At 37.1% G+C, this 15136-nt stretch overlaps 3 protein-coding genes across 5 annotated transcripts; all 3 read right to left on the reverse strand.

Moving 5' to 3' along the window:
• Positions 1 to 51: 51 nt before the first annotated feature.
• Positions 52 to 3126, reverse strand: LOC306877306 (putative methyltransferase). 2 transcript variants are annotated; one of them, XM_079429005.1, is made up of 7 exons: positions 2899 to 3126; positions 2403 to 2553; positions 1715 to 1875; positions 1316 to 1529; positions 1007 to 1107; positions 592 to 729; positions 52 to 430 (listed from the first exon to the last, which is right to left on the reverse strand). In XM_079429005.1, exons 2-7 carry the CDS (start codon positions 2511 to 2513, stop codon positions 340 to 342), a joined length of 816 nt encoding a protein of 271 aa, XP_079285131.1. In that variant the 5' UTR covers positions 2514 to 2553; positions 2899 to 3126; the 3' UTR covers positions 52 to 339. The 2 variants fall into 2 exon arrangements, with proteins under 2 accessions (XP_079285131.1, XP_079285130.1); XM_079429004.1 differs by having other exon boundaries at positions 2403 to 2550; positions 2899 to 3121.
• A 765-nt stretch (positions 3127 to 3891) lies between these two features.
• On the reverse strand, positions 3892 to 6941 carry LOC306876909 (BEN domain-containing protein 5-like). The gene is made up of 8 exons (XM_079428358.1): positions 6634 to 6941; positions 6240 to 6358; positions 5458 to 5729; positions 4916 to 5043; positions 4728 to 4763; positions 4589 to 4647; positions 4249 to 4456; positions 3892 to 4159 (listed from the first exon to the last, which is right to left on the reverse strand). Exons 1-8 carry the CDS (start codon positions 6788 to 6790, stop codon positions 4029 to 4031), a joined length of 1110 nt encoding a protein of 369 aa, XP_079284484.1. The 5' UTR covers positions 6791 to 6941; the 3' UTR covers positions 3892 to 4028.
• Positions 6942 to 11798: 4857 nt separating this feature from the next.
• Positions 11799 to 14880, reverse strand: LOC306876910 (putative methyltransferase). 2 transcript variants are annotated; one of them, XM_079428360.1, is made up of 7 exons: positions 14647 to 14880; positions 14151 to 14301; positions 13463 to 13623; positions 13064 to 13277; positions 12754 to 12854; positions 12339 to 12476; positions 11799 to 12177 (listed from the first exon to the last, which is right to left on the reverse strand). In XM_079428360.1, the coding sequence occupies exons 2-7, from the start codon at positions 14259 to 14261 to the stop codon at positions 12087 to 12089; spliced, it is 816 nt and encodes a 271-aa protein (XP_079284486.1). In that variant the 5' UTR covers positions 14262 to 14301; positions 14647 to 14880; the 3' UTR covers positions 11799 to 12086. The 2 variants fall into 2 exon arrangements, with proteins under 2 accessions (XP_079284486.1, XP_079284485.1); XM_079428359.1 differs by having other exon boundaries at positions 14151 to 14298; positions 14647 to 14878.
• Positions 14881 to 15136: the final 256 nt, after the last annotated feature.

Below are 15136 nucleotides of genomic sequence, written 5' to 3' on the forward strand. Positions count from 1 at the left end.
CTGTGACATCCAGGGAATTTTATTACTATTCATGTGAACAAACTACACAACTACAATAAATTTGCTTTTATTGTTATTTTAAACAACATTACATCAATGTCTGCATGTTGTAGAGGAAATGAATTCTACATAACATTTTGTGCAATATCATAATGCATAGTGCAAATATTTAGTGGTTTATATTTTCAGAATCTTTCATGTGTAATTATAAAAAATAATGTGTGTTTGTAAGACTACAAATTTGCTAACAACTTGATTAAGAAAGTAAGATTAAACCTTTTGTAGGAACTACAGTAGCTAAACATCTGGGATGATAGTACAGGTGAGATGTGTCAGGTGTCACTCAGGTTTACATGCAAGCACACAGAAGTACTCCCATATAAAGTCAACTTTGGCCTCTGTTGATGACACTTTCATCTCGTCTTGAATACTGGAACAGAATAAGTGACAAGAAAAACAACATGATCTATAAATGGCATAAAGCAAATTTCCTTTAATAAGAAACATGCACTGTAATTGTGTTATACAATCAATGTTGCATGACAGTAAAAGCGCCTGAAGTGTTGAAGTTTCTCAGAAAGAAGTAATTACCGTGATGTTGTTCTCTCCAGCAGCGCGGTTGCAGCGCTTGGATCGGCTCTCAGATAGGCTTGGTACATGGAGAATGTCTGAATAAAACCAATTACATTCTTGATGCTCAGCTGCTGCTTTATTGGAATTATTTCAACCCTTACAAAGACAGAAGAATATTAAAAAAATGTTAGAATCTACAACTGCAATTCATGTGATTCAGTGATGCCATTATTTACAACAAAACGTAAAATATAATGCTTTTAGAATTAATTTGATTTATTTTTAAAATAATGAATAAGCAAAATATAATGTTTTATTTACACACACATGTACCTATACAAAAGAAAGAAAATGTGACAAGCAGATTTGTGTAGAGGCTCATTGACACAGATGGTTAATTATTCATTACAGTGAGTGCAGTGCTCTGGTTTACCTCTCTTTATCTGGGAAGGGTATGGCTTCAAACAAGTCCTTTAGCTTGCTGTTGGCCCCAGTTACCTTACTGCTTGTATAAGGCAGCAGTATTTGCTTTACCTAGCAAGATAAATTAATATAAGCATGCAGTTAGCAGTTATTTTGAGCATATTTAACCTTTGTGAAATGGCTTGCAAAAGTTATGATAAACATGCATTCAGTAAGCTGAAGCTTTGGCATTTACATATTAAACAGTGCCTATTTATTAAACCTGCTCTCAAGATACTCTTGTTTCACTGATATTTATATACATATGGAATAGGCTTACTTCCTCATAGATGTTATTAAGTCGATCACCACAGGATTCATAGTGCATTTTCATATTGTCTCCATAGCCAAAGAGAGCCAAGCAGCCACGTGGCTTCAGGACACGAGTAGCCTCCTTTACGAAACGTTCGGCATCAAACCAATGAGCTGCAGACGCAGCCGTCAGCAAGTCCACTGAGCCATCTGGGAATGGCAGCTCCTCTGCTGTGCCTACTCTGTCATTTAATGATAAACATGATAGGGACGAAACCACAGTAATCTGTCAGCACTTTATTGCACAATGTTGTGTCTCAAAAAAACGAATTTGGTCTTTAAACTTATACAGAGCTATAATGGTACATTGTTCCATATCTTTAACATTATTATGTTTAAAGTAAGGGTAAAACCATGCATTACTGACTTGTAGCTGAGGTTAGGGAACCCTGGCACTGCTCTCGCCTGTTCCACTTGAGATTCACTGACGTCAATGCCCACTACCTGATCAAAATATGCCGTCAGGGCACGAGAGTTCTGCCCCGTTCCACAGCCCAAATCCACAGCCAGCTGATGGGGCTTTCCTTTCTGTGAAGCATGTGTTTACCATTAAACATTATATGAGAGAATAGATTATTATTTTTCACATATTAAATAATATACAGTAAATAAGTTATTGGCATAGGTTATGTAACACCAGTTCCTTTTGTGTGAGGTGTTAAGTTATAATTTTTTGCCAAATTTGCACTTATGACTGGCCTCTGGTGGTAACTATTATGGTAAAATGCCAATAAACCCCACTGTGTTATCTTATACGATCAAAATTAATTTTATATTGTACTATTAATTTATATTTCTATATTTTATTAGTAGTAGCCTATAAATAACTATAACCACATTAGTATGTTCTTATTAAAGTTTACTTTCATTATTATTACCATGTATTAAAATTGTTTTACAATGTATGTGCTCTATATTTTGGAAGTGTCTCACACACAGTTATCAAACAAACTTGCAGTGATTCATTCAGCTGTCGTGCACATGACACCGTTAACATTTTGTTGGTTTAGCTCAAAACGAACACTGATATCTAATAGTAACACGACAGGTCTTACTTTTTTGTCCAGATACTGGAGAATAAGCGCCTTCAGCTCATCTGGTGGATCAAATCGATATTGTTGATAGAGGGAGGCATGCTGTTTCTCTTCAAACATTCTTTCCGTCATCTTTACTGTAACTTCAGAGCGAATCTTCAGACGAAATCTACTGATAAGAGTTAATTATTACTAGACATTACAAACACAGGCAAGACAAACCAGTGACTACTGTTTTGGAGGGAACAAAATAGCATACTACTATGACTTTACTATTATGAATCATTTCCGCAAATTTGTATTCTTGTCCATGAATCAAACACTATGTCAAAACACCGAGTGTGCCGAAGTTTACTAATGATAAAAAGATCGAAAATATACAGTTTGCATTTGGTGCCGTTTATAATGAACTCTAAAGCCGTAAAAAAGAGAGCGTGTTTTTAAAATATAAATAAAGATATTAAACACTTCATTCGTGACGTGTCAGGTCATACAGTGTGTTTTCATGGTAACTCACAGGGACGGAGAAGCGAGCCGTGTCGTTCAGTTTGTTGTCTGCGTGATAATGAAAATACCGTGCTGAATAAAAACAATAAAAACATCCAAAGCTGCTGTCCGTTAAATCGGGGTTGAAGAAAGAAATACGGCCTCAGCTTGACCCAATTAAAATAACATCATGTAAATTGTAATGAAACCTTGCAGTGTTATGGACGTCGCCATATTTCTCCATCAGAGACAGTATCGCGAGAATGGGCTTTTCGTTCGTGAAGTAGGTGCTATACTGAAACAATTTGGTTAAATGTAGCCTAGTTCAAACTGAAAAGGTTAAAAAAAATAATAGGCTATTGTCACAACTGTCAGATTGAACGAGTTACAATTGTGTGTAGACAAAGGAATAGCCTACACAAAGGAATCTATTATAGAATATGTAAATAATGTTTTCTTCTTTTTTGAACTGCCCTGCTGGAAAAACCAGCATAGACCAGCATAGCTGGTCATACCAGCAAGACCAGCATATGTTGTGTTTTGGTGCTGGTATGCTGGTGACCAGCATGGGATGCTGGTGGTATGCTGGTGACCAGCATGGGATACTGGTGGTATGCTGGTGACCAGCATGGGATGCTGGTGGTATGCTGGTGACCAGCATGGGATACTGGTGGTATGCTGGTGACCAGCATGGGATGCTGGTGGTATGCTGGTGACCAGCATGGGATGCTGGTGGTATGCTGGTGACCAGCATGGGATGCTGGTGGGATGCTGGTGACCAGCATGGGATGCTGGTGGTATGCTGGTGAACAGCATGGGATGCTGGTGGGATGCTGGTGGTATGCTGGTGAACAGCATGGGATGCTGGTGACCAGCATGGGATGCTGGTGACCAGCATGGGATGCTGGAAACTGTGCTGGTCAATATAGATGTTGAGGACGGTAGCCTGTTCACCAGGGTGGAATGCTGGACAGCAACATTGAATTTTGGTATGATGAAAATCATGAAAATACAAGCTTTCATTAATATACGTAACAAGTTCATTTAATAATGACAAGTAAACATAAACACAATAATACATATTTAACAAAAAACAACACTCATCTGGCTCAACAAGCAAATTACAATAAAACACATCAACAACAATTTATCTTAAGTGCTTCAATTTTTTTTTTTTTTTTGTTTGTTAATGTCCATTATTTTTTCCGTGATGAACCGTCCAGCCTTTCCCCATCTGGCCTGCATCTCTGTCTCATCCACATTCTTTCTGACAAGCCACTCCTTGAAGCAGACTAAAAAGAAATGTACAGATAAACAGTGATTCTTCTGTCGCACCAGAACAAAGAAAAATGTATTACTCCATAACCCTGGCTACTGCTACCTTTTAATGTCTGAAGTTTCTGGGGGGTTAAACGCTGCTTGGTGGTTTTGGTGGTGGAGCATTCCTTCCCTGTGAGACTTCTTTCCCCCAGAGTCTTAGTACCCCAGATTGCCACTGCCAACTCCTTCACAAATAAGGAATCCCGCGTGTTGTTTTGTATCCTTGACCAGGCCTCTCTGCGCACTCGAACGTCTCCCCCCAAGTGAATCTGACAGAATTAAAAACAAAAATAATCAAGATACTATAATGTACATATGCACACAATATTCATAAAAACTTTAAGTGTAGTTGGGGTTCTTATATTAATACATGCACACAGATGATGAGGGAAATGCTGTACCTCATCTCTTTTTGGAGATACAGATGGTTCCACCTTATTGAAACAGCTAGACTCTGCAACTATATACAAAATATTGTAAATATACTCAATATACATATAGGTTTCAGATATCTGTAAGTAATTTATTTGTTTCTCTTACTTTGTAAGGTCTCCTTTGGGCTTGGTGGTCCAGGATCTTTGACAAAAATAGAATTAGAATAGAGAGTGCTAGAGTTAGAGGTTCAAAAAAATTAATAACATGTATATATATATAATAACTTGTATCTAAAAGTTATTAGCTGTAGCATTAGGCTTTATGATCAAAGAGATTTTATATCACATCCACACCACTGCACTTTGCTGCTGATGAGGAGTTCAGTGTCTTCAGCAGTTGTTGCTGCAATTGCATGTTTAGAGAACGTAGTTCTTTATTCTCCGCCTCAACTTCTGCTCTGATCTTCTCCTGCTCCTCTAACCTATAACAGAAGGACATACTGTCTGCCATGACTAGCTGACATTATAAGAAACAAATAAAAATATTTTATGATATATATTAGGTGTTATCTACAATGCAAAAAAAAAAAAAATTATGAGTTTTTGTCTTGTTTCTAGTCCAAATATCTAAAAATTCTTAAATCAAGAAGCATTTTATAGCCAAGTAAAAATTATTGTCTTGTGTTCAAAATTAAGTGAGTTTTCCTTAAAACAAGCAAATAATCTGCCAATGGGGTAAGCAAAATAATCTTACACGCATGTACAGTATATGCATCAAGTTCTGCTATGGTGCTATGACAAGCAGGTTAAATCAAACATTGGGCTAAAGATCAATTCTCAGAACACATTGACAGAAAAGCATAAATATGTCTAAAGGCTATTCAAAAATCCCTTACTTGTTTTTAGTTTCCTGCAGTTGCAGGGACATATTGTTTATTTTTTTTAGGTGGAGCAGTTGCTTCTGTCTTGCCTCCTCAGGTTGTTTTTCTGGTACAACCCCACCATCATCATCATCCTCTTCTGACAATGAATCAGACAGGGTATGAGCTCTCATTCTCTTGCTTGGAGTTGGGCAGAGTGGAGACTGTTTTCTTCTAATTTTTCTCTCTTTTAGCAAGGCCAAGAGGTTATTTCGTTTGGCCTCTTCTGCAGCTTTTTTCTGATTTGTCTGAAAACATGGATAAATGCATAATTAAGAAAAGGCATCACAGTGTAATGACTCCCATACAACCTAACAAAACAAACAACACAATGTAAAATAAATATATGTTATTGGATAGATTAATACCATGATTGGAGGAGCCTGATATTATCACCTGATAATGGTGATAATTTGATATCCTGTATGTGGGCAGAGACACTAAATACATTGCAGTACACACATGGTTCATAGAGTACGTGTTTTTTCTTTTTTCTTTTCCATATTTGAGCCTTCAATGTATTGTAGTATTTTCACTATACGTTTTATTCTGTAGTTACATGCAAGTGCCACAAGATGGCAATAGCTGTAATTACAGCTATTACATAGAGGGCTTAATTTGAAACGGATAGCTATACAACATTTTAACAGGAAAACGGGAACAGATCAGAAGGCAGCAGCCAATAACATTAATTTACCAATTTTACACTACTATTAAGTTAGCTAACATTGGAAATATAACATCAATATCAACGTTACATTTATTGTTTTGGCTTCCTCCTTCTCGGAGCGCGACCGTGGAGGCGTGGACTCCTTCAGGAGTCTCACACGGACCCGCTTCCCCTTAGTCAGTTCCTCCTCGATCTCGTCTCTGGACTCTGGAATATTAATAACACTGAATGTAAGTACTTCAAAGCACCTGCTATAACATTATACACTGTCATCTGTCCTAAGAAAATAATGTTTAACGTTAACTTACTAGCTTTCCACAATTAATTGAACTAGCTAACGGCTAGCGCGTTAGCCAAAACTCGCATCCCATTTAATACACTTCATTAACGTTATAATATTTCTAAGTTGGACTTTTTTTTGTTTGTTTTTTTTTACATTAAGTTATTAACGAACTATTGGAGCTAACGTTATCATGACTCACCCTTTAGCAGCAAAATCTGTCCCTTGAAAAATTTATCCTGCCAGCGCACCCAGTAAGTCTGAGTGAGGTCACTAGCATTATGGTCAAAGTCCTTAATGTAGGATATGGGGACGATTTCTTTACACCCGTCCTCTATATATTTCACATAGGCGAACATATTTTCAATTCTATTTTATAGTTGAATTATAGTATAAAGCAGATTTGTTGGGTAAAGTTGTCCAATCCTGTTAAATGTCGAGTAATTTTAACGTTACCTCACGAGCGAATTTAGCTTTAACGGCGGGAAGCGCGAGATGCACTGTTGCCTTGGTTACAGACAACAGTCATATACTGTATAGTGTGTCTTAGATCCCACTATAAAATGATAAAGTTAAAGGGTTTACTTGACTTTAACATAACAGAAGCACATCTGTATAACACAACAGTTCCACAATTATTATAAAGTTGAATAAACAACTCTCTACAGCAGTTTCAACAATAGCAGTATATGTTATAGAGTCTCATAACAGGATACAGAACTGTTGAATTGAGGCTGTGCACAATAATCTGGCAACCAAGTGTATATCACACTTCTTATTGGTGCAATAATCCAAGTCATCTAATTGGCAAATAACTGATAAATCTAATAGTTCAATTTATACAGGCAGAAGGATTAGAAGACATTTCCAACAATGTTAACGTTACCTAATCAATAGTTTATTTTGGTTGTATGAGGCATAGCGTTTAGAAACATAATTACTGTGTAAATTCAACATCGTATTATTAAAGAATATGTCTGTTAATAATTATTTCTATGTCCTTTTTTAATTTTAGAATGTCAAAACGCAGAGCCTAAGACCACAGTTACATTTCCCCGTGCAAGACTGAAAAGAGGATATTTGGATGTAAGTCAGTTCATGAGAAATATGTTTTAATCCTTAGAGTGTATCAATTATATTATATAATTATATTGTATTCAGAGAATGATTCAGTATGATTCAGTCTTACCTGAAGATGTTCTTTAAAGGTGGCAGATGGTTCAGGATCACACACTGCAGATGTTGAGGTGAGAGAGTAATTTTTAATTTAAAAGACAATTATGATTGGCCTTTACTACATTAAGTACAGTTTTTTTTCCCCCTCTGTGCTTGTGCCATCTCTTCTTGATCATGTGCAGACCATGTCTTCATCTGGCGATCTTGATCTACAATTGGATCCAGATGACACAGCCAACATGGTGAGCTCTTCTACAACCACATCTGGGGCCCATTTCAATAAGGAGGTTCAAACAACTCTGAGTTAAAACTTGAACTCTGAGTTGACTTAAGCCCGAGACACACTGCAAGATTTTCGTTTCCTTTATCACAAGGTCATGGGTTTGTGTCACATATCAGACTTGTAAGTGGAAGCCTTTTTTTGCCAGTGTGTCTGATTTCAGTAGACAGGTTAGAGCAGAAATGCATAGTTTTAAAGACGGGTGATCAGACATACATTTGTGACTTTCCAAATGCATATGAGAGAGACTAGTCTTAATCATAGGTGGTCATTCTGTAGCTCGCTTTAAGCTGTAGTAATCTTAAGTACCAGCTACCAGCTAAAACTATGATCAGCTGCAGTTTTGAATTACTTCTCATAAACATTAGCGATGTTTGGTTTTCCCTTGAGAAAACAGGATTGGTTGTTGAACAAATCTTACAATCATAATTCAGTGAATGGAGCTGGCTCAGCTGTCCACAAGTGTGTTCACATGATAACAAGCGATTGACCAATTTTAGGTGAGTTGTTGGTGATGATAAGCCCTTTCTGTTCAAAGACTGGTCGTTGATTTGAAATGACTTTGACCCCTGTGCAGTAAACGCTGTGAGCAGTTTCGGTCTGGAGTTCACAGACTGTGCATGTCAGTTTCCAGATATTCGTTGAGCCTTTTCTTCAGGGCCCTTGTTCTGTCAGTGATGTAGTGTCTCCCAATGGCGTCACATGCAATGTCACACTCCAGTCTTCCTCTCAAAGGGGGTCTTGAGATCTTTAGATGTTCAGTATGTTGTAGCTGTAAGACCCTGGCTAGATGTTTTGACAGTCAACCTTGTGGGAACCTCAGTTGGATGTTTCTGGTGGTGCCTGTTGAGTTAGCAGTGTTCATCCTTACCTTAAAGGGATAGTTCACCCAAAAATGAAAATTCTGTCATTAATTACTCACCCTCATGTCGTTCCAAACCCGTAAGACCTTCGATCATCTTCGGAACACAAATTATGATATTTTTTATAAAATCCATGAGCACTTTGACCCTCCCATAGAGAGCAAGGGTACTACCACGATCAAGGCACAGAAAATTACCAAGATCATCGACAAAGTAATCCATGTGACATCAGTGGTTCAACTGTAACATTACGAAGCTACGAGAATATTTTTTGCGCAAAGAAAACAAAAATAATGAATTTATTCCAAATTTTCGTCTCTACTGCGTCAATTGTGGACGTGCGTTCATGACAGTACCATGATGCAAGGGTGTAGCGGCGCTGGCGCTGACCCAGATCTGGCGTGATGAAGTTGAACACATGCGCGTGCCCTCTGCCTTGTGTTCACTGTCATCACTCCAGATCTGGGTCAGTGCCGCCACACGCTTGCGTCATGGTACTGTCGTGAACAAAGTCGTTATTTTTGTTTTCTTTGCGCAAAAAATATTCTCGTAGCTGCGTAATGTTACAGTTGAACCACTGATGTCACATGGATTACTTTGTCGATCATCTTGGTACTTTTCTGTGCCTTGATTGTGTAAGGAACCTTGCTATCTATGGGAGGGTCAAAGTGCTCTCGGATTTCATCAAAAATATCTTAAACTGTGTTCCGAAGATGAAATAAGGTCTTACGGGTTTGGAACGACATGAGGGTGGAGTAATTAATGACAGAATTTTCATTTTTGAGTGAACTATCCCTTTGAATCAAGTCAGGATTCTCATTATCCACTTGTTGTATCTGTTGGTCACTGAGACCTGCTGCACCTTCCTCTAGTTTTCAGCAGGTCTCGGTGACCAACAGATACAACAAGTGGATAATGAGAATCCTGACTTTATTTAAGGTAAGGATGAACACTGCTAACTCAACAGGCACCACCAGAAGTATCCCACAAGGTTGACTGTCAAAACAACTAGCCAGGTTATTACAGCCACAACACACTGAACATCTTAAGATCTCAGCTGGGGATATCCTCAAGCCAAGACCCCCTTTGAGAGGAAGACTGGAGTGTGACATCGCATGTGACGCCATTGGGAAACGCTACTTCGCTGACAGAACAAGGACCCTGAAGAAAAGGCTCAACGAATATCTGGAAACAAAGAAGAAATATCTAGGAAGACATTCGCACCCAAGGCCAGAGAAAAACAGAAAAGGAAAAAAACAGACAGGGCTTATCATCACTATCAAACACTTGTGACACCACTTCAAGTTTTCACATGACCCAAGTTCACATTTAGGTCATCTAATGACACCTGAACCAGTTCCATTCATGGAAAGACCCTGCACACCTCTCACAGGTACTTTCAGTTATTTTGGCTTCAGATTGAAGCTAGGCAGAGCTGTGCTGGGATGTACTGTATATGAAGTCACCACTTCACAAAGAATGATAAAGTTGACATTTGTTCCACTCTTATATACAGTATATTGGCTCTATGGCTCTTTTGGTTGTTAGGTGTCAGAGTCAGGGACATGTTAAACAGCCTGCACATATCAACACACAGAAGTCCTAAGATTAAGTTTATTCAGTCAAGTAAAATCACAAGTGAAACTATAATCACCATGTTTGACAGATGAGGTGGTCTTTCAAGGGTCATTATTTCTCCAGTTTGATGATGACTGATGTTATGAGATGCTGATGTGTCTGGAATTATAGAATGGAATTATAGAATTATAAAATGGAAAGGGCCACTGGTTCTGTAAGTATTTTTTTTATTTATATATTTTATTTTTGTAGTATTCTGATGATTTTATGTCCACATAGTTGTATATTTGAATTATTAAATTCATTCTTTGTACCGATGATTCAAGCAAGAATTTCATGCTCCAACTGTCAGTCACCTAACAATGCCTTTGCACTCCTCCCACAATTCAGTGCTATGCCTTAAACATGCTCAGTGTAATGGGGCCTTACGGGTTGCAACTGACATTGAAACCGAAAATGATAAACAAACTGCTTTCCAAAGTTACTGCAATGTACTTTTTGTTAATGTAATCTGTTATATTGGTGTACAGTGTTTTTTAACTTTTTTAACTTGATATGTATCTTTGTACATGAAATGACACAGATGGCAGACTGATGAATAAAAACCAACAAACAGTTACAAAAGTCTTATATTACTCCTGTGGAACTGTAGAACCTTGTCAATGAGCTCTTCAGAAGGAGAAATTCGGTACTTCCAGTATGAGTTTGCATGTTCTTTATCCTCAAACAAACGTACAGCCACTTTTGACAGCTGTACAACTCAGAAAGCTGCAGGTATTTAAACAGTCAGCATACTAGCCTGAGGAAATCAAATAAGGATATAAAAGGGGAGGAGTCACCTTAGGTTTCAGGCTTTGCTTCTTTCTTCCCACACTAAGAGACAGCATCAACCATGCAAATAGAATAAAGCCGTTTAAAACATTCCTTTGAGGCAACCGTAATGTGCCCAGTTTGCTAATGAGGACTTGAGCCTCACACAGACATGTTTCACATTCATTCTGGACTAAAAGTTCTTTCAAAATTAAAAAATCATAATGACCGGAAAGGGATCAAAGGTTTGCAGGCATGTCATGCTGAATACAACATAAAAGAAAACATTCAGTGATATCTGGGCATGGAAAAAAGGTGGTCTCAATGTTAGTGTGATTTTGAAAGACATCTGTTTAGTTTAGAATCAGAGATCTTTTGCGAAAGAAGTGATGTAAGCAGAAAAGTTAATTAAAATGGATATACCTTACAAAATTATAAGAGAGCACATGAAAAAAAATAAAAGCATAGAAATGCATAATGCTTATCTGTAGATGTTGATACTGCTAAAGAACAACAAGCTTATGAAATACAAGTTTATGTGAATGTAAAGTGTGGATGTTAAGAAAGATTAATTTACATTTTTACAACACCCAGATAGAGTAAACATTTCTGTGACATCCAGGGAATTTTATTACTATTCATGTGAACAAACTACACAACTACAATAAATTTGCTTTTATTGTTATTTTAAACAACATTACATCAATGTCTGCATGTTGTAGAGGAAATGAATTCTACATAACATTTTGTGCAATATCATAATGCATAGTGCAAATATTTAGTGGTTTATATTTTCAGAATCTTTCATGTGTAATTATAAAAAATAATGTGTGTTTGTAAGACTACAAATTTGCTAACAACTTGATTAAGAAAGTAAGATTAAACCTTTTGTAGGAACTACAGTAGCTAAACATCTGGGATGATAGTACAGGTGAGATGTGTCAGGTGTCACTCAGGTTTACATGCAAGCACACAGAAGTACTCCCATATAAAGTCAACTTTGGCCTCTGTTGATGACACTTTCATCTCGTCTTGAATACTGGAACAGAATAAGTGACAAGAAAAACAACATGATCTATAAATGGCATAAAGCAAATTTCCTTTAATAAGAAACATGCACTGTAATTGTGTTATACAATCAATGTTGCATGACAGTAAAAGCGCCTGAAGTGTTGAAGTTTCTCAGAAAGAAGTAATTACCGTGATGTTGTTCTCTCCAGCAGTGCGGTTGCAGCGCTTGGATCGGCTCTCAGATAGGCTTGGTACATGGAGAATGTCTGAATAAAACCAATTACATTCTTGATGCTCAGCTGCTGCTTTATTGGAATTATTTCAACCCTTACAAAGACAGAAGAATATTAAAAAATTGTTAGAATCTACAACTGCAATTCATGTGATTCAGTGATGCCATTATTTACAACAAAACGTAAAATATAATGCTTTTAGAATTAATTTGATTTATTTTTAAAATAATGAATAAGCAAAATATAATGTTTTATTTACACACACATGTACCTATACAAAAGAAAGAAAATGTGACAAGCAGATTTGTGTAGAGGCTCATTGACACAGATGGTTAATTATTCATTACAGTGAGTGCAGTGCTCTGGTTTACCTCTCTTTATCTGGGAAGGGTATGGCTTCAAACAAGTCCTTTAGCTTGCTGTTGGCCCCAGTTACCTTACTGCTTGTATAAGGCAGCAGTATTTGCTTTACCTAGCAAGATAAATTAATATAAGCATGCAGTTAGCAGTTATTTTGAGCATATTTAACCTTTAGTGAAATGGCTTGCAAAAGTTATGATAAACATGCATTCAGTAAGCTGAAGCTTTGGCATTTACATATTAAACAGTGCCTATTTATTAAACCTGCTCTCAAGATACTCTTGTTTCACTGATATTTATATACATATGGAATAGGCTTACTTCCTCATAGATGTTATTAAGTCGATCACCACAGGATTCATAGTGCATTTTCATATTGTCTCCATAGCCAAAGAGAGCCAAGCAGCCACGTGGCTTCAGGACACGAGTAGCCTCCTTTACGAAACGTTCGGCATCAAACCAATGAGCTGCAGACGCAGCCGTCAGCAAGTCCACTGAGCCATCTGGGAATGGCAGCTCCTCTGCTGTGCCTACTCTGTCATTTAATGATAAACATGATAGGGACGAAACCACAGTAATCTGTCAGCACTTTATTGCACAATGTTGTGTCTCAAAAAAACGAATTTGGTCTTTAAACTTATACAGAGCTATAATGGTACATTGTTCCATATCTTTAACATTATTATGTTTAAAGTAAGGGTAAAACCATGCATTACTGACTTGTAGCTGAGGTTAGGGAACCCTGGCACTGCTCTCGCCTGTTCCACTTGAGATTCACTGACGTCAATGCCCACTACCTGATCAAAATATGCCGTCAGGGCACGAGAGTTCTGCCCCGTTCCACAGCCCAAATCCACAGCCAGCTGATGGGGCTTTCCTTTCTGTGAAGCATGTGTTTACCATTAAACATTATATGAGAGAATAGATTATTATTTTTCACATATTAAATAATATACAGTAAATAAGTTATTGGCATAGGTTATGTAACACCAGTTCCTTTTGTGTGAGGTGTTAAGTTATAATTTTTTGCCAAATTTGCACTTATGACTGGCCTCTGGTGGTAACTATTATGGTAAAATGCCAATAAACCCCACTGTGTTATCTTATACGATCAAAATTAATTTTATATTGTACTATTAATTTATATTTCTATATTTTATTAGTAGTAGCCTATAAATAACTATAACCACATTAGTATGTTCTTATTAAAGTTTACTTTCATTATTATTACCATGTATTAAAATTGTTTTACAATGTATGTGCTCTATATTTTGGAAGTGTCTCACACACAGTTATCAAACAAACTTGCAGTGATTCATTCAGCTGTCGTGCACATGACACCGTTAACATTTTGTTGGTTTAGCTCAAAACGAACACTGATATCTAATAGTAACACGACAGGTCTTACTTTTTTGTCCAGATACTGGAGAATAAGCGCCTTCAGCTCATCTGGTGGATCAAATCGATATTGTTGATAGAGGGAGGCATGCTGTTTCTCTTCAAACATTCTTTCCGTCATCTTTACTGTAACTTCAGAGCGAATCTTCAGACGAAATCTACTGATAAGAGTTAATTATTACTAGACATTACAAACACAGGCAAGACAAACCAGTGACTACTGTTTTGGAGGGAACAAAATAGCATACTACTATGACTTTACTATTATGAATCATTTCCGCAAATTTGTATTCTTGTCCATGAATCAAACACTATGTCAAAACACCGAGTGTGCCGAAGTTTACTAATGATAAAAAGATCGAAAATATACAGTTTGCATTTGGTGCCGTTTATAATGAACTCTAAAGCCGTAAAAAAGAGAGCGTGTTTTTAAAATATAAATAAAGATATTAAACACTTCATTCGTGACGTGTCAGGTCATACAGTGTGTTTTCATGGTAACTCACAGGGACGGAGAAGCGAGCCGTGTCGTTCAGTTTGTTGTCTGCGTGATAATGAAAATACCGTGCTGAATAAAAACAATAAAAACATCCAAAGCTGCTGTCCGTTAAATCGGGTTTGAAGAAAGAAATACGGCCTCAGCTTGACCCAATTAAAATAACATCATGTAAATTGTAATGAAACCTTGCAGTGTTATGGACGTCGCCATATTTCTCCATCAGAGACAGTATCGCGAGAATGGGCTTTTCGTTCGTGAAGTAGGTGCTATACTGAAACAATTTGGTTAAATGTAGCCTAGTTCAAACTGAAAAGGTTAAAAAAAATAATAGGCTATTGTCACAACTGTCATATTGAACGAGTTACAATTGTGTGTAGACAAAGGAATAGCCTACACAAAGGAATCTATTATAGAATATGTAAATAATGTTTTCTTTTTTGAACTGTGTAATAAAAAATTGTTGTGTTTGAAAAATTGTTAACTAAAACATTACCAGA

The sequence above is a fragment of the Barbus barbus genome (genome assembly GCF_936440315.1).
Source record: "Barbus barbus genome assembly, chromosome: 11".
Taxonomy (NCBI): domain Eukaryota; kingdom Metazoa; phylum Chordata; class Actinopteri; order Cypriniformes; family Cyprinidae; genus Barbus; species Barbus barbus.

Coding starts and splice junctions, on each gene's coding strand:
- LOC306876910 (XM_079428360.1), bottom strand. CDS start 14,261: ATGACGGAAAGAATGTTTGAAGAGAAACAGCATGCCTCCCTCTATCAA. Junction 13,624..14,150: donor TCCAGTATCTGGACAAAAAA/GTAAGACCTGTC, acceptor CATGCTTCACAG/AAAGGAAAGCCCCATCAGCT. Junction 12,178..12,338: donor CTGGAGAGAACAACATCACG/GTAATTACTTCT, acceptor ATTCTGTTCCAG/TATTCAAGACGAGATGAAAG.
- LOC306876909 (XM_079428358.1), bottom strand. CDS start 6,790: ATGTTCGCCTATGTGAAATATATAGAGGACGGGTGTAAAGAAATCGTC. Junction 5,730..6,239: donor AGGAAGCCAAAACAATAAAT/GTAACGTTGATA, acceptor CCATGTTTTCAG/ACAAATCAGAAAAAAGCTGC. Junction 5,044..5,457: donor CTGCAGGAAACTAAAAACAA/GTAAGGGATTTT, acceptor CTTCTGTTATAG/GTTAGAGGAGCAGGAGAAGA.
- LOC306877306 (XM_079429005.1), bottom strand. CDS start 2,513: ATGACGGAAAGAATGTTTGAAGAGAAACAGCATGCCTCCCTCTATCAA. Junction 1,876..2,402: donor TCCAGTATCTGGACAAAAAA/GTAAGACCTGTC, acceptor CATGCTTCACAG/AAAGGAAAGCCCCATCAGCT. Junction 1,108..1,315: donor TTAATAACATCTATGAGGAA/GTAAGCCTATTC, acceptor TTATCTTGCTAG/GTAAAGCAAATACTGCTGCC.